Source organism: Aethina tumida, chromosome 1 (genome assembly GCF_024364675.1).
Source record: "Aethina tumida isolate Nest 87 chromosome 1, icAetTumi1.1, whole genome shotgun sequence".
Lineage (NCBI taxonomy): Eukaryota > Metazoa > Arthropoda > Insecta > Coleoptera > Nitidulidae > Aethina > Aethina tumida.
The window spans coordinates 76,873,719-76,898,008 of NC_065435.1; the positions used below are offsets into that span (position 1 = coordinate 76,873,719).

The following is a 24,290-nucleotide window of genomic DNA, read 5'->3' on the forward strand; positions in this document are numbered from 1 at the left end:
CCGGGTATATTACTATGGGGCCTGAGATGCGGCCTACTTATTGGATTCGTTTTATAATCGGCGGGATGAAATATTGTACTTCTTAGCGGTTATTCAAATTTCGTGACTGTAACTTTCAGAGCCTTGTTATAGTACAGGGTAACTATAGTTGTGGTTTTGATTTGATTTTAGTCAAAACCTCTTGTGATCAATTGACCGGTCACATGTTTTCTCAAATATCCGCCAATTGACCAGACTAAAAACATAATACTATTGATTCTAAAAAGTTTTGAATTAGATTAAAATGATAATTACTTACTTATGTAAATGTATTATTATACTTAAATAATATTAATTAATATCCTACCATCATACTTTCTTAGACTTTAAATAAAAAACGTTGTTATTGCAGGAAGTGTGACAATCTCAACACAAATACAAATAAAGTGAGGATTAATTTAAATATACGCTGATGTCATAAATAGTTCCCCATTGATAGTGACAGAATGTCATAAATTTGTATTTTAAAGGGTAAATTAAATTAAAAACAGTTTAAAATATATTTATTTTGTTCAAAAATACATAAATGCCTATTATTAAGATAAATGGTATGATCCTGGTATGAAAAAATGGTTCTTTGGTAAAAAAAAAAAAAATTACGTGATATTTCCTTGATGTCTGAAATTCGCTCAAAATAGAAAAACTTTCTGGTGATCTAGTATAGTCATAAAACTCAGAACAAGCCATGTCAAAATTAAATATTATACCTTTTATGGGCTCGAGAATAAGCCTACTTCAAGTTTTTGTCCACTGAGTCTCAATTGAAAAGAAAATATTCGCACAACATGTTGACTACTTTTTGTGATCTGTTAGTTATTCCATAGTAAAAGTTTTAGTAATAAATGTAAGTTTTAGTAACCATTTCCTGAAATTATGAGTACTATAATTTCAGGAAATGTTGGTACTCATATGATACTTCGATGCTGCAAGTTTCAGATCTTTATCTGTTACCGTTTCTGAATAAATAAAAAATATGGAAAATTACTAAAAATTGTTTTTCTCAACATTTTGTGAATCAATTGATCTAAATACCGGATATGTTTTGGACATGATGGTAGCTTCTGGGAAAAAAAATAAGAGCTATATCTGTTCATAATAACTTTAAAATAACGAGGTTATTTTCTAAATTTTGTTTTTTAACAATGGTACGATAACGATAAAAATATGGAACCATTTTTTTTTAAATTCCTCATTTAATTTTAGATGAAATTATGAACTTTATAAAATGGTACGCAACATTCAAAAAAATTAAAAATCGATTTTTTCCTCAAAAATCTATTTCTTTTTATGATTTAACTCTTGAAATGATAAAATATAGAACTTTAAAGTTAAAGGAAAGTTTAAATCCTTTAAAACACATATAAACATTTATAACACATTTATATAAACAATAGTATTTTATACTCATTTAATCATTAAGTTTCATTAGTTAGAAATAAAGTTTATAATAATGATTAGAGTTAATTATAGTAAAAACAATTATTTTTATATGAGTGTTCCTATTTTATTCTGTTGTTTTCACTAGTACAGTAATCGCAAAACTTCTGTATTTTATTATTTCAAGAGTTAAAATATAAAAAAAACGAATTTTGAGAAAAATCGATTTTTAATTTCTGTCAGTGACCGTTTTAAAAAATTCCCGAAGCTTATAATTTCATCGAAATATGAATGAGAAATTCAAAAAAAAATACTTTCATATTTTTATCGTATCGTATGGTTAAAAATTAAAATTAAGAAAATAACCTCGTTTTTTTAAGGTTCTTATGAACAGATATAGTTCTTACTTATTTTCCTGAAAGCTATCATCATGGACCAAAACATATCCGGTATTTAGATCAATCGAGTCACAAGGTGCTGAGAATAACAATTTTTACAGATTTTTAGTATTTTTTGTTTTATTCAGAAATGGTAACAGATAAAGATCTGAAACTTGCAGCATCGAAGTATCTTAAGAGTACCAACATTTCCTGAAATTATGAGCCCGATACCTTTCGGGTTTTACGATGGACTCCAGGTAGTCCAGATGATTTTTCAAATTCTGGACAGACATGGCCGGACACTTTTTGAAAATTTTGAATGGAACAAAATATCAATTACGAATAAAAATCATGTAAAATGATTTCAATCAAACTAAATTTTTCTATAGAATTTGCAAGAGCTAAATGTTCAGTATGGTATCATATGGACATGCGTTACCAACTATTTTTTTTAATAGAATGGATTACCTTGGCTAAAGTCGGTTAAGTGATTACAGGATTATAAACAATTAATTTAATGTGTTAATTACCAAAAAATGGTAATTACACAAAAAGGGCAGTAATTTTAGTATCTTATTTACTTCTAAATTGTCAGTTGTCCTTTTTGAAATCTTCTTACTTCTTTAATCATGATGTTAAAATAAAAATGTTGAAATTTATAAATGTGTAATTGCAATCCAAAATATTAAATTTAATTAACTAAAAACGGAACACAATTCCGTTGATTATTGTTTGAACAAAACAAAGACCGAATCGAACAACAAGCGACCATAATTCACGTTATTAATCCGAAATGTTGGTATAGCAATTATCAGGAAATCTCAAGGCCCCAACGGCGTAATTCTTCCACTTATTGATAGTCAATTTCAGCAGTACATTGTGACGTTCGAAACGGCAGAATGCCATTCACTCTATATGCAACAACAACGTATCGTCGGCTTCAATTTATGAGCCTTCCAAGTTTCCTGAGCCAGTTACAAAATCGATATACACACACATAAAGAGAGACGATAAATAGAAACAGCGCTTGATTATTTACCATTCGATTCTCGTTCGGCTGTTTGTTTCTTGTACTGCATTAAATGGGGTTTTATGTCTGGTGGATCCGTATAAAAACGTAAAAAAAAACACACAGACCGAAACACTCCATGTTTCTATTGTATGGCATGATTGATTCGTAATTTTGTGAATTGGCTTACGGAACAAAAGTAATTTTTGCATTGTTGCAGCGGGAATTAGAACGATCGTAAATATCGTTCCAGTGCTTAAGATTACGGACGGCAATAAATTTGTGGGTAAGCTGCACTCGAGATAAAAATTAAACGTCATACAACCCCAGTATTTATGTCGGATAAATCGCACTCTCGAAAACTTGCCCGAGTCATCTCAATGAAAGGACAATCGATATCTGGGAGTTAACCCGATCGGAGAATATATCACGAAATAAAATCACTCCGCGGGGTCATTTGTTACCCCCGGCTCTGCGCGCCGTGGATATGCATGCATCCGGCTTTATACCTGCCGAAAACGAATGGCGTTCCGACGTTCGAACGCGTCTACTGCCAATTCTTTCCGAATAAATTTCGTACGGGGATAACCTTATTGAAGGCTGCGGTATGCATTTTCATCGCCGGCTGATTTAATCTATAACGTCGTGTCCCGCGGCCCTTTTTTAATGCCCGGGCGGTGAGCATAGTGTTCCGGGATTTTTCGCTGAATTGCACTATTAAGATGGCTGAATTTATGAAAAAAATCACTGGTGGAATTTATTGAATACGGATAAATGTTTAGCTTGCGAGTATTTCAATTAACATTGTTAAATTGTTTAATTGTTATTATAGCTATTTTTAAATCAACACCACCAAAGTTTTATTCCTACTATATAAATTTATAAATAAGCTAGCTGTTAGGATTACTTCTTATTATTTGTTTGATATTAAAACAAATCCTTCTTATCTAACATTTCCAAGTAATTGTTTACTGTTTACTACCCAAACTGATAAGAAAAATTTGGGTCCATGGTTACCTGAAGTATTTTTAGATTCTTCTCTATTACAATTAATTATGTATTCAAGGATATTAGAATTCCATTTGACATTGAATGATACAACAACAATTAGCAAACAAGTAAATTGCAGTTAAATTTCACCTAAATTATTCGATTCCGCAGTTGCTTAGTTGACCATTATTATATAACAATGGCACTTCCTACAAGTTGTATATAAGTGGCGACAAAATACCTGCCAGATATCAGTTTTTCTTTATATAGTCAGATGAAATCAACCAATCTAACTTACCCTGTATAACTGTTGACCTTGAAGTAGATACATATATAAATGACTTAGTTTTGTATCATATTGTTTAATCTAGTGTTTGATCATTTTACATCAATGTACGAGAGTCTAGTCATGTCGGAGAGCAATAAAATTCGTAAAAACCCTAATGAATGTCACTCACTGATTGAGGCATGACACGTTCGAAGAATATTGGGATCACACAGAAAAAGGACTGCGTAAGATATCAATTAATATTTATTTGAGGTACACGTTTAATTATTCATCTAGATCCTTGTTTGCCGTTTTTTGAACATGTACTGGAAGGATGGGATAATCGTAACAATGAAAATCTACTGTTCCTGTTTTATGAAGACATTGTCACTGTAACAATCTTTTAAATTTTATTATTTTTTACTTATTCATTATTTTTGTAGAATACTAAAGATGCAATAAAAAATGTGGCCAAATTTCTGGGAAAGACATTAACAGAAGATCAGGTTGAAAAACTGGCAGATCATTTAAAAGTGGAAAATTTCAAGAAAAACGACAGCGTAAACAAAGACTACAACGATTATTTCAAGAATCCTAATGCTTGTTTCATACGTATTGAAGAACAATATAATAAAACAGATTTAAGATTTCCTAATATAAACTAACTTGAATTCATTCTAATTCAAATAAAAAAAATATTATAAAAGTAAACATATTTATCTTATCCTACCTCAAATTTTCCGAAATTTTTATATAAGTACAAACTCACAAGTTAAAATATCGCAGTAATACACAGAAATAAAACTGTAACAATGTCGAACGATAGGATCTGCAGGATAAATCCAAACAAACCTAAAGAATTGTCCGAAGAAGATTACGAATTACTTAAGATTACAGTACCTTGTAAGATATTCTAACATTTCATAGTTCAATGCTCAAAGTTTTCTTTTAGCAAAAGGCGCTAATTATAGACAATTTGGACCTAAAAGATTCGTATATGGAAAATGGTATGAAAAGTACAGCCATGAAATCTATAATTTACCAGTTACTAAAGATGATATTTGGATTGTAACGTTACCCAGATCAGGTACAACATTAACTGAAGAAATAGTATGGTTGATCTGTAATGATTTGGACTATGAAAGAGCTTTAAAAATACCTTTGGTGGAACGATTCCCATTTTTAGAGTAAGTATTTTATCTTGCTTAAAAAAAAAGTTAATAAAATATTTCAGGTTTCCACTTATGCGACCTGCCAAGGAAAAACTGCTGCAAGAACATGCAGGAAACGTTGAAAAATGCGCCTCAATAAACACGATTTTTACCCCAGAGTGGGAGAAGAAGGAAGTGTGTTCGCCGAGATTTATCAAAACTCATTTACCATTATCTTTGATTCCTCCTGAATTAACAACCTGTGGCAGCAAAGTAAAATTTTATATATATATATATATATATATATATATATATTTGAAAATTTTATGGATGTTAATCTTTTCAGGTAGTGTATGTTGCAAGGAATCCCAAAGATCAAATTTTGTCTTGGTACAATTTTTTTAACATGATGAACGGAGCTGTTGCTGGTGATTTTGAAAAATTTTTAGAGGCCAGCCAGAGAGGGTTAAGTAGGTGTCCATTAATGTTTATTATTTAGTTTTAATTATATTTTTCGTAGCATGTGGTTCTCACTTTGAACACATTAAAGAAGCTTGGGATTTAAGAAACAGTCCCGATTTACTGTTTTTGTTTTATGAAGATATTGTCATGGTAAATGTTTTCTAATTTGGTTATGAAAGAATAATAAAACATTATTTTTATTACAGAATCCCAATGAATCAATTAGAAAAATTGCCAAATTTTTCGGTAAACAAATGACTGATATACAAGTGGAAAAGTTGGCAAATCATATCAAAGTGGAAAACTTTAAAAATAATCCAAGCGTTAATAGAGATTACGCAGATTATTTTCCAAGAGAAGACACTCAAAATTTTGTGAGAAAAGGTAAAGTAGGAAGCTGGAAGAGCGAGCTGTATACTCCGGAGTTGATTCAAAAAGCAGACAGATGGATTGAAGAGGAGTACAAGAAAACCGATTTAAGATTTCCTATTAATTCATAAATATTTTAATTAATGTATCAACTCATATGTTAAATAAATATATAGACATAATATATGTTATATATATTGACTTTTATTATACATATTTGTCTTTGTAAGTATGTACTAGTAGGATGGATCAATCTATCAATGAATATCTATATACTGATGCGTAATTTTTGTGAAACTCTAAACACAATGTCAAAACATATCAGATGGAATAACCGACTTGGCTAAAATCGAAATTTCAAATATAACAGTATAAAATTATTTCAAGTAAAATTGAAAATTGGCATATTGGAATGAATTGGTTTTGGAAATAATTACTACAAAAAAGTATACAAATTCTCAAAAACTGATTGCAGGAAATTTGAACTTTCATTAGCTCTAACTTAGCTATTTTTTATGTGATTTAATGAAATAAAATATATTCGAATCAAGTTTGATTGTAACTATGAACGTTAGTTTAAAATTATAAATAGAAAAACTTTAAAATACCAGGTATAAATAAAAGGGAAAATAAATCTAAAGAATTATCTGAACTAGGTTACCAACAACTTAAAATTGCAGAAGCTTATAAGATATTTTTTATTTAGCTTTTTTCAGTCTTGTTAAGAATTTTTTTATACCGTGGCTATTGTTACTAGAAAATTTAGACAATTTTACTTTGTCCATTTTTCAGTATATATTGGAAGGACGGATTATTCGGAATAATGAATATTTATTATTTCGAAATCTTTAGTATAATAAAGATTCTGTCAAGTTTTGCTAAATTTTTAGAAAATACATTAACACACAAGTCAAATTGAAAAATTAGCTGGTCTAAAAACCGTGTAAAATTTTAAGAAAACTACAGCGTGACAAGTAAGATTTACGAAACGTTAAAAGCAGTTTACGGAAACGGAACTTAATGCTTAATGTATGTGCTGATAAACGTATTTAAACTGACACTTTGTATAATGTAAATAAATAACAATAATTTTCTTGAAAGTAAACATATTTGTCTATCTTATCCTAGTTCAGGTTGTTTTCAAAATATTGATATAAGTAGAAAATTATAAGTGATAACATTGTACTAAGTGTAGCAATATCGAATCGTCGAAAGTGCAAGATGAACCCTAACAAATCTAAAGAATTATCTGAAGCAGATTACCAATTACTTAAAATTGCAGCGCCTTGTAGAATATTTTAATCTTATTTTATTGAGTACTTTTAATTTTATTCTTATTTTTAGCGAGGGCTGACGTTATTAGACAATTTGGACCTAAAAAATTTGCTTTTGGAAAATGGTACGAAGAGTATAGTCAAGATATCTATAACTTACCAGTAACTAAAGATGATATTTGGATTGTAACGTTACCAAGATCGGGTACAACGTTAACTGAAGAACTAATTTGGTTGATCAACAATGATTTGGATTATGAAAGAGCGTTAAAAATACCTTTGGTGGAACGAATACCATTTTTAGAGTAAGTTTTAATTATTTTTTTTTAGAAAAAGTTAATAAAATATTTCAGATATCCACTCATGCAACCTATCAAGCAAAAATTGCTGCAAGAACATGCAGAAAACGTCGAAAAGTGTGCTTCAATATATACGATTTTTACACCAGAATGGGAGAAGAAGGAAGTGCGATCGCCGAGGTTTATCAAAACTCACTTGGCCTTATCAATGATACCTCCAGAATTAACAACATGTGGCAGCAAAGTAAATTTGTATACTTTATTGTAAACGTTAATTAAGTTAATATTTCAGGTTGTGTATGTCGCTAGAAATCCCAAAGATCAAATTTTGTCTTGGTATAAGTTTGTTCAGATGGTGTACGGGGTTGTTGGTGACGATTTTGAACAGTTTTGGGATGCGAGCCGTAAAGGTCTAAGTAAGTTTTCATTAATGTCTGTCATTTAGTTGGTTATACTAGATATTATATATTTTATATTATATGTTTTGTAGCTTGTGGTCCTCATTTTGAACACATCAAAGAAGCTTGGGAGTTGAGGAAAAACCCCAACTTCCTGTTTCTGTTTTATGAAGATATTGTCATGGTAAACGTTTTCAAACATAATAATAAATGTTTATAAAAATATTATTCTCATTACAGAAACCCGATGAATCAATCAGAATAATTGCCAAGTTCTTTGACAAACAAATGACTGATAAACAAGTGGAAAAATTAGTAAATCACATCAAAATAGATAACTTTAAAAACAATCCAAGTGTTAACAGAGATTACGGAGATTATATTCAAAAACTAGATACTCAAAATTTTGTAAGAAAAGGCATAGTGGGAAGTTGGAAGTGCGAGCTGTACACTTCGAAACTGATTCAAAAGGCAGACAAGTGGATTGAAGAGGAGTACAAAAAAACCGACTTAAGATTTCCAATCTATTCCTAGCCATATTAATTAATGTAATGTGTAATAATTTAAGCAAAAGCATGAATTGTAAAAATATATTAATCGTATAATAATAAAGAATATATACAGCACCTATTTTTGATTTAACCTTCAAATTTCAATATTTTGTACTGAAAAAAGTGCAATGGTCGAAGATTTCCAAAATTCATTTGTTCAATGATACCTACGTAATTAACAATATGTATAGTATAGTAAAAGTATATTTTTGTTGATAATTGTACTCATGTTAATTTTTTAAGTGTGTATACTCAGTGACAAAGAAATTTCAACACCAAGAAGGGGGTGTTCAAATTTAATATTGTCTTGGTAAAACACAGATGTTATAGCAAGGAATAAACGATTAAAATTTAAAAACAAAATAACAAAGATTTTAGATTTTTTTAATAATTCAGTTAATAATATATTTGTCCATCGAGGTTATCTAAACATTCCCCAACACGTGTTGGCATTGATTCAATGATGTAGCCTATTTAAGAATACCTTTGGTGGAACGAATACCATTTTTAGAGTAAGTTTTATTTATTTTTTTTTGAAAAAGTTTAAAAATATTTCAGATATCTTCTCATGTAACCTATCAAGAAAAAATTGCTGCAAGAACATGCAGAAAACGTGGTGTACACAATTCAAATTTTAATATTTTGTACTGTATTTGTTCTTAACAATGATACCTACATGTATAGTATAGTAAAAATATATTTTTGTTGATAATTCTACTGATGTTAATTTTTTAAGTGTGTGTACTCAGTGACAAAGAAATTTTAACATCAAGAAGGGGGTGTTCAACAGATGTTATAGGAAGGAATAAACGATTAAAATTTGAAAACAAAATATTTTTTTTAATAATTCAGTTAATTATATGATTGTCGATTGAGGTTATCTAAACACTCTTCAACACATGTTGGCATTGATTCAATGAGGTTGTCTATTTCCTCTTGGGGTACAGTATCCTTGGGGGCTGGGATAAATTTCCTAGCTTCCTACTCATCATATTCCAAACATGTTATATGGGTGAAAGGTTGGGGAATTTTGGCTAGACATGGCATCAGATTCACATATATCTCTTCAAAAAAGTCTAAACTAACCCTGGCAATATACCATAATGCCCATTGTCCACATCAAACTGAGGTTGACGTGTTTCCCTACGGCGACGCCTGACTCTTTTTCGCCCGTCATGTTCAGCAATACAGAATCGGGATTCTTCAGAGAAGACGACTGAATGTCATTCCACATTCCAATGTTGTCGTTCTCTACACCACTGTAGCCGTTATCTTCGATGCTTAGCGGTCAGAGGTTCCAATAGATTGAGCCGCTAATGCTGCAGTCCAAATGACCTTATCCGGCGGTAAACACTTTGGACACCTACAACATGCTCTTGTTCTCTTAATCATTCAAAGCCTAAGATCTAGTTCTTGAAAATCGGTTTCTGAAGGCCATAAGTCTTAGACGTTCAATCTTGAACTACATCTGTGTTCCTTTGACGTTTGGTGCCTACTTTTCTTCGATTTTCGGCACTATCAAACCACGCTTCACAACATCTCAACAGTAGTTGGATTACCGAATTGTCGAAATGAAAAATCCGCCTCCAGTAGATCAATAATTTGGCCTTTTTCAAATTCACTTAGCTGTCGATAAATTTCTCATACTCGCGCTCTAAGCATTTTAACATTACTGAACATCGATATTGGATCCAACCAAACATGGTGTTAAACATAAGTTTACATGAGAAAACCTATACCAAACTAAATTTTAATTGCTTACTCCTTGCTATAATATCTATGTTTTACCACAAGAATATTACACATTTGATATTGCTTTGACTGGTACAAAGAAAACTGACTTTTCCATTCATTATATTATATTACTAAATGCAACGAGTATTATTTTATGGAAAATGTAGTAATCAAATATTAATAAAACGATATAAAATATAAAAGTTGTCAGAATTTTAGAAATTATTAACTTAAAAACTTTCGATTCTCAGGTAAAGAAAATGGTTATCCTCCGAAGGAACAGTACTTTATTCCCGAACATAGAGTAGATTTAAGAACACAAAGAAACAGATTTATGATTCTTTTATGGAAATTAACCAACTAGTACTTTGTATAATGCAAACAAAAATAATTTAATTAAAAGTAAACATATTTATCTTATCCTACTTTAGATTGTTTTCAAAATTTTTATATAAGTAGAAAATCACAAGCTGCTATTTTGTAGTGATAAAAGTACGACAATGTCGAATGATCGAAAGTGTAAGATGAATCCTAACAAATCAAAAGAATTATCAGAAGCCGATTACCAGGAACTTAAAATTGCAGCGCCTAGTAAGATATTTTGATTTTATTTTTTTTGTCAATTTTACTAAGAATTTTTTTAGCGAGAGCTGATGCTACTAGGCAATTTGGTCCTAAAAAGTTTGCATATGGACAATGGTACGAACAGTATGGTGACCAAATCTATAATTTACCAGTAACTAAAGATGACATTTGGATTGTAACATTACCTAGATCAGGTACAACATTAACCGAAGAGCTGATGTGGTTAATCAACAATGATTTAGATTATGAAACAGCTAAAAAAATACCTTTAGTGGAACGAATACCATTTTTAGAGTAGGTCTCCAATCTCCAATCATTTGAAAAAAAAAAAAAATAATAACATATTGCAGGTATCCACTCATGCGACCGTTCAAGGATAAACTATTAGAAGAACACGCAGGAGACGCCAAAAAATGCGCTTCAATAAACACGATTTTTACACCAGAATGGGAGAAGAAGGAAGTGCGCTTACCTAGGTTTATTAAAACTCACTTGCCCTTATCAATGATACCTCCTGAATTAACAACATGTGGCAGCAAAGTAAAAGTATATTTGTTATTAAAATTTTTACTAATGTTAATCTTTTCAGGTTGTGTATGTTGCTAGAAATCCCAAAGATCAAATTTTATCTTGGTATAATTTTGTTCGTATGATGTATGGGGCTGTTGGTGATGATTTTGAACAGTTTTGGGAGGCGAGTCGTAAAGGTCTAAGTAAGTTTTCATTAATGTGTATCTTTATTTAGTTATATTAGATATTATATTTTTCTTTAATGATTTTCACTTAGCTTGAATAATAATTTTGTAGCTTGTGGGCCTCATTTTGAACACATTAAAGAGGGCTGGGAATTGAGGAACAACCCTAACTTACTGTTTCTGTTTTACGAAGATATTGTCATGGTAAATGTTCACAATTATGGTTCTGAATATGTAATAAATATCCTTCACTTTACAGAAACCCCATGAATCAATTAGAAAAATTGCCAATTTCTTTAACAAAGAAATAACTGATGCACAAGTGGAAAAATTAGCAAATCACATCAAAGTAGAAAACTTTAAAAATAATCCAAGCGTCAATAGTGATTATTTAGAATATTTCCCCAGAAAGGATAACCACAATTTTGTAAGAAAAGGCAAAGTGGGAAGTTGGAAAACCGAACTATACACTCCAGAGCTGATTCAAAGAGCGGACAGGTGGATTGAAGAGGAATACAAGAAAACCGACTTAAGATTTCCTATCCATTCATAATTATATTAATTAATATAACATTTTGAATAAATATATTTTAATTTTAAACTGGTTTAAAGTCTGAAGTAATTAAATTATCATTAAATAATTATTAAGATAAAATAATGCATAGATTACGGTTAAACATTCATCAAACGAAATAAAAACTAAAGTAAACAAACTTATCGTTAATAATAAGAGTTTTGTTTATCGATTTTATGTACAAGGTCATACAATTCACTGCCTTCACAACGAGCACATGTTTATCGTTTAGTGAATGTTTAGAAGTTACAATGGAAAATCAGATTTGTGACAGGGTTAACCCAAATAAAATCATCAGATTAACTGGGGATGATTACAAATTAGCTAAAACTGTTGTACCAGGTTAATATTTTGTGGTTTGTTTTCAAGTTTCTTCCAAATTAAAAGTTTTTAGGTAGAGTTGATAACTTTGTACAAATTGGACCGAAAAAATTTTTGGACGATGACTGGTATGAAAAATATAGTCAACAAATTTACAATTTGAAAGTCACTAAAGATGATATTTGGATTGTTACGATACCTAGATCAGGCACGACTTTAACAGAAGAATTAGTTTGGCTAATTTGTAACAATTTGGATTATGAAACTGCTTTGAAAATACCTTTAGTAGAAAGAGTACCATTCTTGGAGTAAGTATTGAGAATATTTTTAGCAAAATTTCAGCACAAGTGTTATAGGTTTCCCGTTTATGGAAATCACAAGGAAAAATTATTAGAAGAAAATAAAGGAAATCCAGCAAAATGTGCTTCTATAAATATAGTTTTTACTCCAGAATGGGAAAAAACTGAAATACCAAAACCAAGATTTATCAAAACACATCTAGCACTATCTTTGATTCCTCCAGAACTAACAACATGTGGAAGCAAAGTAAGTTTGTAAGGTTTATTCAAATTTTATTAATAATTAATTTATTAATAATTTTAAGGTTGTGTATGTTGCAAGGAATCCTAAAGATCAAGCAGTATCCAGATACAATTTCTATAAAATGCATAATACTACAATTACTGAAAATTTTGAACAGTTTTGGGAAGCCACTGAAAAAGGTTTATGTAAGTCTTAATCAAAGTGTTTTTTAAAGAAAAGTTCATTTAATAATTGCAGTACCTTCGTGTCCGTACTTCGAACACATCAAAGAAGCTTGGGAATTGAGGGATAGCGATAATCTTTTATTCCTATTTTACGAGGACATTGTCATGGTAAATATTTTAGCAGTTTGATTAAGTATATATGAATGAAATATTCAATTTTTACAGAAACCCAACGAATCCATTAAAAAAATTGCCAAATTCTTTAACAAACCAATAACAGAATCACAAGTGGAAATATTAGCGGATCACATCAAAGTGGAGAACTTCAAAAGGAATCCAAGTGTTAGCAGGGACTATGCAGACTATTTTTCACGGAACGATGATGGAAATTTTGTGAGAAAAGGCAAAGTGGGAAGCTGGAAGACTGAGCTTTTCACCCCGGAGCTGATTCAAAGAGCAGATCGATGGATTGAAGCGGAATACAAGAAAACCGACCTGAGATTTCCCCTATAAATATCATTAAATGTATATATCTATTAGTATTTCAAATAAATATAATTGCAGTATTATTCCGAGTTTTTTAATGGAAATTGGGTTAGTGGTTATCTTATTATTTGTTGTTCCGCAATGAATATTATTCCAGTAAGTAGGTTATCACACAAAAGCATTAAATAGTTGAATTGTTTATTGTATAATTGTATCTGACACTGTAACAATGTCTTTTGATCTCAGACACAGAAAAAATCATAACGAAATTAATGAAATTTCAGAAGAATCTTACGAGTTAATTAAAACCACTTTTGAAGGTATGTAAAAAAACATTCATTACAATTTCATAATTTAAAATAATTTATAGGTAACAGTGAAAGATTTGTTCAAATAGGACCTAATAAATATATCGAAAGAGACTTTTATGAAAAATACAAGGATGAGTTCTATAATTTTGAAGTTAAAAATGACGATATTTGGGTTATAACTTTGCCAAGATCTGGAACTACTGTTACACAAGAAATGATTTGGCAAATTATGAACAACATGGATTTAAAAAATGAAATACCACTTATTGAACGTTATACCTTTTTAGAGTAAGATTATTCTTCTTGCTAATATATGTATATTTTCTATTTGCGTTTTTATTCAGGTCTGGTACGTTTTTTTCTCATTCTTTTGTGAACGAACTTGTGGAGACTAACAAAGGTGATGGAAAAAAATGCGAAACAATTAAAAAATTGTTTACACCTGCTTGGCAACAAAATATTCCAGGACCAAGATTTTTTAAATCTCATATGCCTCTATCATTATTACCTCCAGAGTTACTCAGTTCAGGATGTAAAGTAATTAAATAATCAACTTTTTTATTTAAAATTTACATTTTGTTGATGTTGTAGATCATTTACGTAGCAAGAAATCCTAAAGACATGTTAGTATCCAGATATAATTTCAAAAAAATGTACGGAGATCAACTGCCAAAAACATTTGAACTGTTCTGGAACCTATTGGAGAAAGGTTTAGTAACACCGACTCCTTTCTGGCAACATATCCAAGAAGCCTGGCAGCTAAAAGACACCAAAAACCTTCTGTTCCTTTTCTACGAGGATCTAGTACAAAAACCTGAAAAAACCATTTCGAAAACTTCAACATTTTTAAACAAAAATTTATCGCAAGAACAAATTTCGAAATTGGCAGATCATTTGAATGTGGACAATTTCAAAAATAACCCAAGCGTGAACAGAGATTATTACGATTACGTGGGCAATAAATCGTCCCAGTGCAATTTCGTTAGGAGGGGAAAAGTGGACGGATGGAAGGATGAGCTGTTCAGTTCGGAACTGGCGGAGAGAGCGGATGCCTGGATCCAGGAGAACTATCGAAAATATGGCTTCAGATTTCCCAACATTCCTATGATTTAACAATAACAATATTTTCACTATATCAAAGATATGATGTCAGGATATTATATATTGTTACTGTAGTTTGAGGATTAGATTCAATAAATGTTTATTTTTTTATTTTATGAGTTTCATTTTTTTAACATTAGTATAATACAAGTGTCGATGTATAATTTCGGTTTTTTATGCCAATTAAAAAAATTTGATGTCGGAGAAAAGTATTTTAAATAATAGTAGATAGTAAAACAAGTAAACAATATCAAAAAATTTGTATTCAATTAAAATGAAACGTTTGTAATTTGTAATTTTGCCTTTTTGAAACAAAATAAACTTTGCAATTCAATTACAACATTAAACAAAAAGTACCACATTAAAAACATGTTGATGATACGCTTCGACTTTCTGATCTAGAACAACGAACATCAAATAATTTTATTATTTAATCATACCTTTTTGCACTGATTAATGTGCCCAAATATAATACGTACATAGTTGCTAGTTTTAAATGGGAAACGGTTGCGGTGCGCTTTTCAATTAAAAACTGTTTGTCCAACGCACAAATGAACATCTGTCTAATGAACCGTTTTAATTAATAATTTATAGCGTCCATTTTCTCCACGCAAGTCATTTAAATCTGTTTTAATGAATAATTCGGCACGGTTCACCAAAACACGCAATAAAAATAAACCCCCTACGCAAACAGCGATAACCTGTGACTTTTGTTAATCGGCTATTTCGAGTCAATCGGCAACATGCTGGTCGTCGGTTTGGTTTTGTGTCTAGCATTTCGAACACATGCATTCAATTTGGTGAACGCGACGCTAAAAACGTCTAATGGTAAATTTCGTGGGATAAACCTAACTGGCATCAACTTAAACAATTTTCCTGAAAATGTTACCTACATTAAAGTTGTTAAAGGAGTTATTCCTGAGTTGGAGGAGAAGTCGGTGGACGGTTTGAGATATTTGAAAACATTGTGCTTGAAGGGCAGAAAATTGGGTAAGTTGCAGCCTGGTTGTTTTCAAAATCTACCCAACTTGACGACCTTAAACTTGGGCACCAACTATTTGGAAACGATTGATGAACACGTATTCAACAACTTACCGGTGATTGAATTGTTCTTGAACAAGAACAAGATTAAAATAATACACAGCAGAGCTTTCCATGGAATGACGCAGTTGGAGATTTTGAGACTTAACAGCAATAGACTGAATGCCTGGGATAGTTTGTGGGTCAAGAACGTGGCCAAACTTTCGATGATTTTTTGCAAGAGGAATAACTTGAGTGAGATTCCGCATAATGCGTTTCAACATTTAATGGTTAAGGAGAATGTAGGATTGTACTTCAGCAAAAATTCTATACGGAAAATACACCAAAATGCCTTTCTTGGATTCAAAACGATTAACAAAGTGATTTTCGATAGAAATCAGCTCCAAGAGTTAGATCTTGGATTGTTTAAAGGTGTAGAAAAAATCGGTGAGTATCCAAATATAATAAATTAAATAATATATTTACTCAGATACGTTTTAGGTTTTTTAAGTCTGGAGAAGAATAACATTTCATTGATAACCGGGATCAACGGTGATTTATCAATAGGTAAACTAAATATTAAATACAACAGATTCTTTACGTGCATTCCAACAAAATTACAAGATATGTGTAAGAGAATAATGATGAAAAAATCGCCGAAAATAATATGTGACGATTAATATTATTTATTTTGTATATTGTTGTTAATAAAACAGTGCTGTTTTTGTCGGAGTTTTATTGAAGGAGTAAATAATGTTCGGTCTGAATGTTGATGCAGTTCCAAGGGTATATATGTTTTATGTTCAGTCCTGTTTGTTTTCGGCGGTAATTGCAAATGTTTACTTAATCGTGTACATAATTGCTGTTTGGGAAACAAATCAGTGTTTTTCAATATTAATAATCAAAACACAAAATTCACTTTCATCTTGTTTGATTATTTACAGAGCTGCAGCTGCAGAGGAAACATGATTTTCAAAGTGTTTTCTTACCAGTACAATATAGGGGTTCATCACTGTTGTCCCCGCAATCATCTTGTCCGTCGCAGTAACCGTTCAACCTGATGCACCGGCCATTCCTGCAGGGAAACTCGCTGATTCGGCACGCGGGACCGGGACTACCTTCCTGGAGCAGTCCGCCGAGCACGAAGGCGAGGCCCACCCAAAGCCACATCCTGGAACAAAACGGGTCGATTCATTTTTGGCGGAATTATTCAGACCCGTTTATGAATTTGAAATCCCGCTGGGGCAACAACATAAATATCAGTTGTAATTAATGTTCGGGGGCACTTTCGGGGGGTTTTAATGTCGCAGTCAACAGCTGCGTTAATTATAATGGGTCGCGACGTAGACGAGGTGAAGCGCCCGACACATAATTAAAATATTTTCTTCGGGGCGCATACACATACACACACTTTCGCAAACAACCCCTTTTTCGACGGTGCTTCGCATTCAGGTCACCGCTAGTATCTGCATTCAGGTATTATTTAATTTTTATTAACTGTCATGGAAAAGTATATTTTTACATGCCTTTTTTAAGATAATCTTACCACGATTATTATTAATGAATAATTAAGTAAAATAAATCAAATTGCCCGGAATTGATTAAGCAGGAAAGTAGTAAAGGCCATGGGACGATAAGAATACCGAATCGCCCCCGTTTGTTACCGTTTCTGATTTATCAAAAAATACTGAAAATCAGTAAAAATTGTTATTCTCAGCACCTCAGTGACTCGATTGATCTAAATACCGGATATGTTTTAGGACATGATGGTAGTTTCTAGGAAAAAAAGTAAGGGCTGCTATATCGGTTCATAAGAACTTTAAAAAAACGAGGTTATTTTCTTTTCTTTTAACCATGTTACGATAACTATAAAAATATGAAACTATTTTTTTTTTGAATTCCTCATTCAATTTTCGAAATTATGAGGAACTAGTACTAGTAAAAATAACAGAGTAAAATAGAAACACTCATATAAAAATAATTGTTTTTCATATAATGAACTATAATCATTATTATAAACTTTGTTTCTAACTATTATTAATTAAATCAGTATAATATACTATTGTTTATATAATTCAACTATATTTCAGAAAATTTAAACTTTCCTTTAACTTTAAAGTTCTGTAGTTTATCATTTCAAGAGTTAAATCATAAAAAGAAATCAATTTTTACTTTTTTTTTCAATGTGACGTACCGTTTTAAAAAATTCCCGAAGCTCATAATTTCATCGAAAATTCATATTTTTATCGTTATCGTAACATGGTTAAAAGTCAAAATTAAGAAAATAACCTTCTTATGAGCTCTTATTTTTTTCCTAGGAGCTACCATAATGCACCAAAACATATCCGGTATTTAGATAAATCGATTCACAAGGTGCTGAGAATAACAATTTTTATTAATTTTCAGTATTTTTTGATTTATTTAGAAACGGTGACAGATAAAGATCTGAGACTTGTAGCATCGAAGTATCTTAGAGTACCAACATTTCCTGAAATTATGAACTCGATACCTTTCTGGCGCCGATTTGGTATTCATTACGGCCTTTATAAAAGTAGTTAACGTGTTAGTTTACTTTGTATTTACTTAAATTCTTGTGTCTGCTTAGACTTCGTTGTGAGAGAGTATTTTCCTAAATCAAGGACACCATTAAACGTTCCATTCATAATTTCCGACCGTTTGATCTGGCGCAATCTATATGTAAATAATACAGAGACACGCAAAGGAAGGAAGTTAATTCATAACTCGTGGCACGTAAGAATCTCCAGTGACCAATTCTTTTTAAGGAGATAAAGCAATTACAATTTTTCAAAACGTCCGAAACGGAATTAGAGGCGGAACGTGCCGCGCCGCGACGAATTACTCATGTCTCGGACCAACGACGTACACGCCGTTCTGTGTTCGCCTTTGTACGGGATATTTTTCAAACGCGACGATAACATAAACGTCAGACGAGAAATATTGACACGCGGAAGAATGAATTTTAATAGGTAGTTGGAAAAACAACGATCGAAACTGTTTGTAGTTTCCATTGGTGTGGGTACGGTAAAAACGCATTCGAAACATCACACACGAAGCTGATACATTATTTACTCAGTTTTTAATGCCTGGTTCGCTGACGGCGTTTTCCCAACTACTAGCTTCGTGTTTTCGTTTCGTTTTTCAGTTTGTATGACTCGAGATGAAATTTAACGGCATGTACAATTTATACGTGAATTTCGCTATGCTCTTTTCACTCGTATGAATATTTTCATGTGCTTATTTGGTACACGTTTTAGATGGATTTTTTCTAGTCCACATTAATATAATTGCAATATACTAAATTTCTTTATATCATTATTTATTTATTCATAAATTGTTTAAAACTGATGTTGATATAGAGAATGAGTTTCCGTAATTGTCCAAATAGTTAACTACAAAAGAAAAAAACATACATTCACACCCAAACATACAATACGTTTGGAAACACATGGTTGTTTTATATTAAAGTGGTAGTTCGTACGCACAGTAGGTAATTTCCGTGGTTGGTTATTGTGCGAGTGTGTTTTTCTTTTATTCTCGTCAAACATGGAAAAAGTTTCGACTCTCGATTCAATCGGTTTTCAATGTTTTCAATATGGGGCCGTGTTCGCTTTGTATGACCTCTAATGCGGCATCGACTGATCCTTTTATTCCTGTTTCCATGAATAATTTCGGGGGGGCGCGATAAAATAAAAGTTTAAATAAATTGAATTGGCGGGCACACTGTAAACGGGTGGGTCAGTTGCTGGAATAAAAAAAAATGGATATTGTATCCAGGTTGTTTCGTGGAATGAGATCAAGTTTGGTTTATATTAATAATTTACCGGCGTGATAAAAAGTTGGAATCGGAACCGTTTACTGGAATATTAAAGCAAAAATAGAATTGGGTCATTTCATTATTTCCAATCAAATATATTAAAAAATATATGTTTATTTACATTTTATACCACCTTTTATTAAATACGTTAAAACTTCTGTTTTACAGAAAATCTATTTTCTGATGTACGAAACTGGAATGGTCGTTAGTATTAACTACTGTCGGAGTTGTGTCTTTGACTGGTCTAAATTATTAAGGTCAATTGGCCGTTCAAATGACCACTTACATATTCAGCAATGAACTAATGATTCATTAAAAATATTTGTATGAACTAAATTGATCATTACATTATAGTTAAAAACGTTATTTCAAAGAAACAATAAATATTCCAACAATACCTACAGTGTCTAATGTTCCTAAAATAATATAAATTTGGAGTGTGGATATGAATTTACTAGATTAAATAGATATAAAAATATTTTTAATATTTTTTATTTTAACTAGTATTATTAAAATTTGCAGCTCCAGACAGTGTCGTATTTAAATTTATTTTATGTTTTGTATATTTAATAGACATAAAAATAAACTATATTTGCCGCTATAAATATCTGAGTAAACAAGTCGCCAAAATGCATAACATCTCACAAAGTGTAATACGTTCTGCTTTGATTCATTGTCAGCATACTTGTAATATATAACATGGTGGCTGATAACGAGCTACGATCAGAAGGGGGTTTTCTGATTATTTCTGTTAGACGAAATCGCACATTCTCTACATTCAGGATTCATGCAGACGATAAAGTCAATATGTCTCTCATCAGAAGAAGGTTGCATGAAGCCGGTCCTAGAGTTAGAAGACGTTTTTGACACCCTCTGTTAAATAGGGAGCGTGAGTTGACCGCAGAGAGTAAACCAACGAGCAGCACCTATGGATTGTAACCAAATGGCTGGATTGTTTTTTCACATATGGGTCTACGTACACATCATATAATTTTAGACGTATTTGTAGGTACACTCGTCAATATGAGAACTAAAAATGGTGATTAGATTTTATCATTGATCGACAACGTGTGGGCCATCAAAGTCAGGTGATTTTGATATTCAGGTTTTCCACCAAAGACTTTGGCGGAGCTTCAGCAGCAAGTAGAGATGGCACGTTTGACCTCGACCATCACATTCTGTTACTGTGTATCGTTAATGGTCGTTCAAAACATTCAAAAACTGAATCAGAAAGTTTTGACGGAGTATGAGGGTGCATAGAAATTATAGAACGGAAACTACAAATGCAATAGGGAAAATATCTTGTTTATGAATCTGATGGGAAACGGTATGTTAGATGAGAAAAAAATGAAGTATTTAATTCTAAAAATACAATAGATGCGGATAGATAAGGCGATGAAAACACTAAAATGTGGAGTTATTTTTGGTACTCTGCTGTATGTTCGTACTGTATAAAAAAGCAACATATATACGGAAATATTGAAAGCAATTATGCGTATTAATATACCAAAATGAATGGCCTTAAAGTGGAATAATAATGATCCAAAACATAGAGTGGTTAAATATAATAAAAAAAATTCGTTTAATATTTAAATTAAACACAATATTTCTTTTTAATAAAAATATCTTTTGAATATTATCATTTAAAATCAGTTCAATTAAATAAATACTTAATTTTAAAAAGTCCTTCTAATATAAAAATAAATCTCATATAGTTTATAGTTATTAACCTAAATTAAAATGTTTATTATTATTGTTATTATTATTAGACCATTCTTGATGTAAAATTAATACTAATGATTAACATTTATCAGTAATTTTATAATTGAATATTATTTTACTAGAATAAAAAAATTAATAATGAACTGAATCCAGGTTCTCGTAAAACAAAATCAGGTTTGGTTTACATTAACAATTTACCGTCGTGATAAAATGAAATCGAGAGTGTTTATATGATAATCACAACTGAAACCGTCTGTAATTTCAAAGTTTGTGATTCACTGCATCCAATTTATTCCAGTGAAGCATCTCCATATTCCCATGAAGTTACATCCAGTGTTCACGCAGCAGGAATCGACATAAAATAACTCAGGATTCAATTAACATGGAACTCATCCCCGACTTTAATATCATCCCCCGCTCGTAGACACATAACATAAAGGGCCCCGCACACATTGTCGATGGAGGCGGTTTTCCTGTGGGGGGTGGAGTAAAAAAGCATTCGTCGCCGGAAATCGGGATATTACCCACGTCACAGATGCCACTTGATATTTATGGGCTCCTTAAGCCCCAATCTGAGCCACTTATCCATTCTCTGTCAAGACGTTGCTTTTTATAACGCCAGATCCTTCTTCATATCTCTATCATACACATTAATTGATTTTCATGAGAGAGAAAAAAATAAAAAACAGAAGAGAATCAATGTTGATTAATTTAGCAGCCGTCGTTTCATGCAAAGTCTGAAAGAGGAAAAAAAAGACACAGATTCTGCTCCGTATCAATCGATACTGCGCTAAGCCCGGACTTCAAAGCTACGCAATCTGTTAAGAGCTTTATTGCTGAACATATGTTAAATTAATATCCATTTAAAGTTTTCGGTGACTGTAACGAGTTTTCCAGTGCACGTCCGCCTTAACTTGGTCAACTGTAATTATTAATATGTTTTGTGATTTGTTTCTGTTGTATGTTCGGGTTTAATTTATTCCTGGAATTTAATTACGGGTCTGATTCATTCAGAAAGTCTGCGAATTATTCAGTTTTAACACAATGATAAACCGAGATTTAATTACTAACATTTTCATAGCGGTTTATTAAATTATTATTTCTACAAATCTCTTAAGGTGTAAATTTGAGCTGGTTATTGGTGCCTAAACAAATAATGTTTCATTAATTTTACATTCAATTTTGGTTACAACAAGAGTTAATAATAACAATAATCTTTAATACAGTTTAATGTTTTTTTGTTATATTAAAGTATATTACACCTGTTAAGAGCTTTTCCTAATTTTCCGTTCAATTAAGTTTGAGACTAAATCATAAAAGTGCCAACTGAAAGTATATTAAAACCGATAAACAATTTCGACCTCCCCATTTTTTTTGGACGTCCTTAATAAAAACAAACTAAAATTTATCGTAATTTAATTCACGAATTCCTTCGTCGCGATTTTTTTCTCGCCCCCGGAACACAGTTAAAATTTCTTGCCATACCCATTTACGGCGCCAATTTTCGTCGGAGAAATTAAAATACGGCCGGTCCGGAGGCCATAAAAACAAAACGGCGCCGTAAAAATTAATAAATATGTTTTTAATGCGGCATTAAAGGCCACAGATTGGCGCGAAATTTATTAACGGGTGCCATTGACTGCAAACCGCAATCTTTGACTACAAAACACCAAAAACTGTGTTGGATAAAAATGAAATTGGTTCAATTAAACGCACGAAATATTTCCGGGTTAACCGGTCAATTAGTGGTTATCGATTCGCATATTGTTTTTCTGTTGAGGCCACGAAACGTGCGACAATGTAATTGGTTGGATGAGGGGCAGTTATGCAAATTTCTATCGAACAATTACACGATCCCTTGTAATAATAATTAAAAATAAAATCTTTCAACATCTATTTTTTGTTAGCTGATGAACTGCACCGTATTCAACTTGATAAAATAATAATAAACGTTAAGTTTCAGATAGTTGCAATGATCGTAAAAGTGTGTTTTGGGCGCGCCTTTTTTCCATAAAATGTCATAAAACTACTCCATTGCTCGCCTTAACTGTTCGCCGTAAAGAGTATTAATAAATTTCTCTTGGCCGTCGATTTTATTAAAACACGAGACTACCCATAAATAAAAATACGTCCATTTTCATAAAGGAGGCAAGTGGAATTGAAAATTTATTTCTCGCGGGAATTTTCCATGGAGCAGCTCATGAAATATGGCATCCGAAATTTAATATACTGGCAGAATCTACCTGAAAATTTTAATTGGTCCGTTCACTTATTTAAGCCGATCATGTCAAGATTAATGATGTCTTTTTTTCCTTTCGAACCGACATCTTCCTGAGAGAAACAACTAGCGGCGGCGTCTGCGGATTCAGTTCCGGGGACAGTTTATGATATCACCGCCGAACACTTCGCACCTAAAGTGGATTTTCCGACGCCCGGGATATTCCAAATTGGGTGTGCACAACTATCAGCTGTAAATGAATCAGGATTACCGACAACAAACCTCGTTCTCCGCACCAGGAACACTTCATTTATAATTCAGCTATGTCTGGAGGATACATTTTACTTATTCTTTTTTCGTTTGTCTCGGTGACGGCCACTGTTTTATTTACATGCAAATTTTTCAATCGTGTCC

General features: G+C 31.7%; 4 protein-coding genes across 4 annotated transcripts in view; 3 read left to right on the forward strand and 1 right to left on the reverse strand.

Moving 5' to 3' along the window:
• LOC109597464 (uncharacterized) overlaps positions 1 to 4,739 on the reverse strand; it is a 39,993-nt gene extending 35,254 nt beyond the window's left edge. Inside the window, exon 1 of the mRNA XM_049961022.1 lies at positions 4,730 to 4,739. Within this exon, the coding sequence (XP_049816979.1) occupies positions 4,730 to 4,739 (10 nt within the window). The remainder of the gene's footprint in view (positions 1 to 4,729) is intronic.
• On the forward strand, positions 3,792 to 13,752 carry LOC109597463 (uncharacterized). The gene is made up of 21 exons (XM_049961029.1): positions 3,792 to 4,455; positions 4,507 to 4,966; positions 5,016 to 5,250; positions 5,298 to 5,487; positions 5,561 to 5,684; positions 5,735 to 5,826; positions 5,883 to 6,166; positions 7,236 to 7,333; positions 7,390 to 7,624; positions 10,786 to 10,892; positions 10,946 to 11,180; positions 11,237 to 11,426; positions 11,476 to 11,599; positions 11,694 to 11,785; positions 11,841 to 12,128; positions 12,305 to 12,497; positions 12,550 to 12,784; positions 12,833 to 13,022; positions 13,081 to 13,204; positions 13,257 to 13,351; positions 13,409 to 13,752. The coding sequence occupies exons 2-21, from the start codon at positions 4,876 to 4,878 to the stop codon at positions 13,694 to 13,696; spliced, it is 3,510 nt and encodes a 1,169-aa protein (XP_049816986.1). The 5' UTR covers positions 3,792 to 4,455; positions 4,507 to 4,875; the 3' UTR covers positions 13,697 to 13,752.
• Positions 13,753 to 13,758: 6 nt separating this feature from the next.
• Positions 13,759 to 15,173, forward strand: LOC109597462 (sulfotransferase 1C4). The gene is made up of 4 exons (XM_020013148.2): positions 13,759 to 13,989; positions 14,040 to 14,268; positions 14,325 to 14,517; positions 14,572 to 15,173. Exons 1-4 carry the CDS (start codon positions 13,899 to 13,901, stop codon positions 15,091 to 15,093), a joined length of 1,035 nt encoding a protein of 344 aa, XP_019868707.1. The 5' UTR covers positions 13,759 to 13,898; the 3' UTR covers positions 15,094 to 15,173.
• A 626-nt stretch (positions 15,174 to 15,799) lies between these two features.
• Positions 15,800 to 16,826, forward strand: LOC109597461 (leucine-rich repeat-containing protein 70). Its single transcript, XM_020013147.2, has 2 exons — positions 15,800 to 16,548; positions 16,603 to 16,826. Exons 1-2 carry the CDS (start codon positions 15,825 to 15,827, stop codon positions 16,779 to 16,781), a joined length of 903 nt encoding a protein of 300 aa, XP_019868706.1. The 5' UTR covers positions 15,800 to 15,824; the 3' UTR covers positions 16,782 to 16,826.
• Positions 16,827 to 24,290: the final 7,464 nt, after the last annotated feature.

Coding starts and splice junctions, on each gene's coding strand:
- LOC109597463 (XM_049961029.1), top strand. CDS start 4,876: ATGTCGAACGATAGGATCTGCAGGATAAATCCAAACAAACCTAAAGAA. Junction 11,427..11,475: donor TAACAACATGTGGCAGCAAA/GTAAAAGTATAT, acceptor TAATCTTTTCAG/GTTGTGTATGTTGCTAGAAA. Junction 13,352..13,408: donor TTTACGAGGACATTGTCATG/GTAAATATTTTA, acceptor CAATTTTTACAG/AAACCCAACGAATCCATTAA.
- LOC109597462 (XM_020013148.2), top strand. CDS start 13,899: ATGTCTTTTGATCTCAGACACAGAAAAAATCATAACGAAATTAATGAA. Junction 14,269..14,324: donor GAACGTTATACCTTTTTAGA/GTAAGATTATTC, acceptor GTTTTTATTCAG/GTCTGGTACGTTTTTTTCTC. Junction 14,518..14,571: donor TACTCAGTTCAGGATGTAAA/GTAATTAAATAA, acceptor TTGATGTTGTAG/ATCATTTACGTAGCAAGAAA.
- LOC109597461 (XM_020013147.2), top strand. CDS start 15,825: ATGCTGGTCGTCGGTTTGGTTTTGTGTCTAGCATTTCGAACACATGCA. Junction 16,549..16,602: donor TAAAGGTGTAGAAAAAATCG/GTGAGTATCCAA, acceptor GATACGTTTTAG/GTTTTTTAAGTCTGGAGAAG.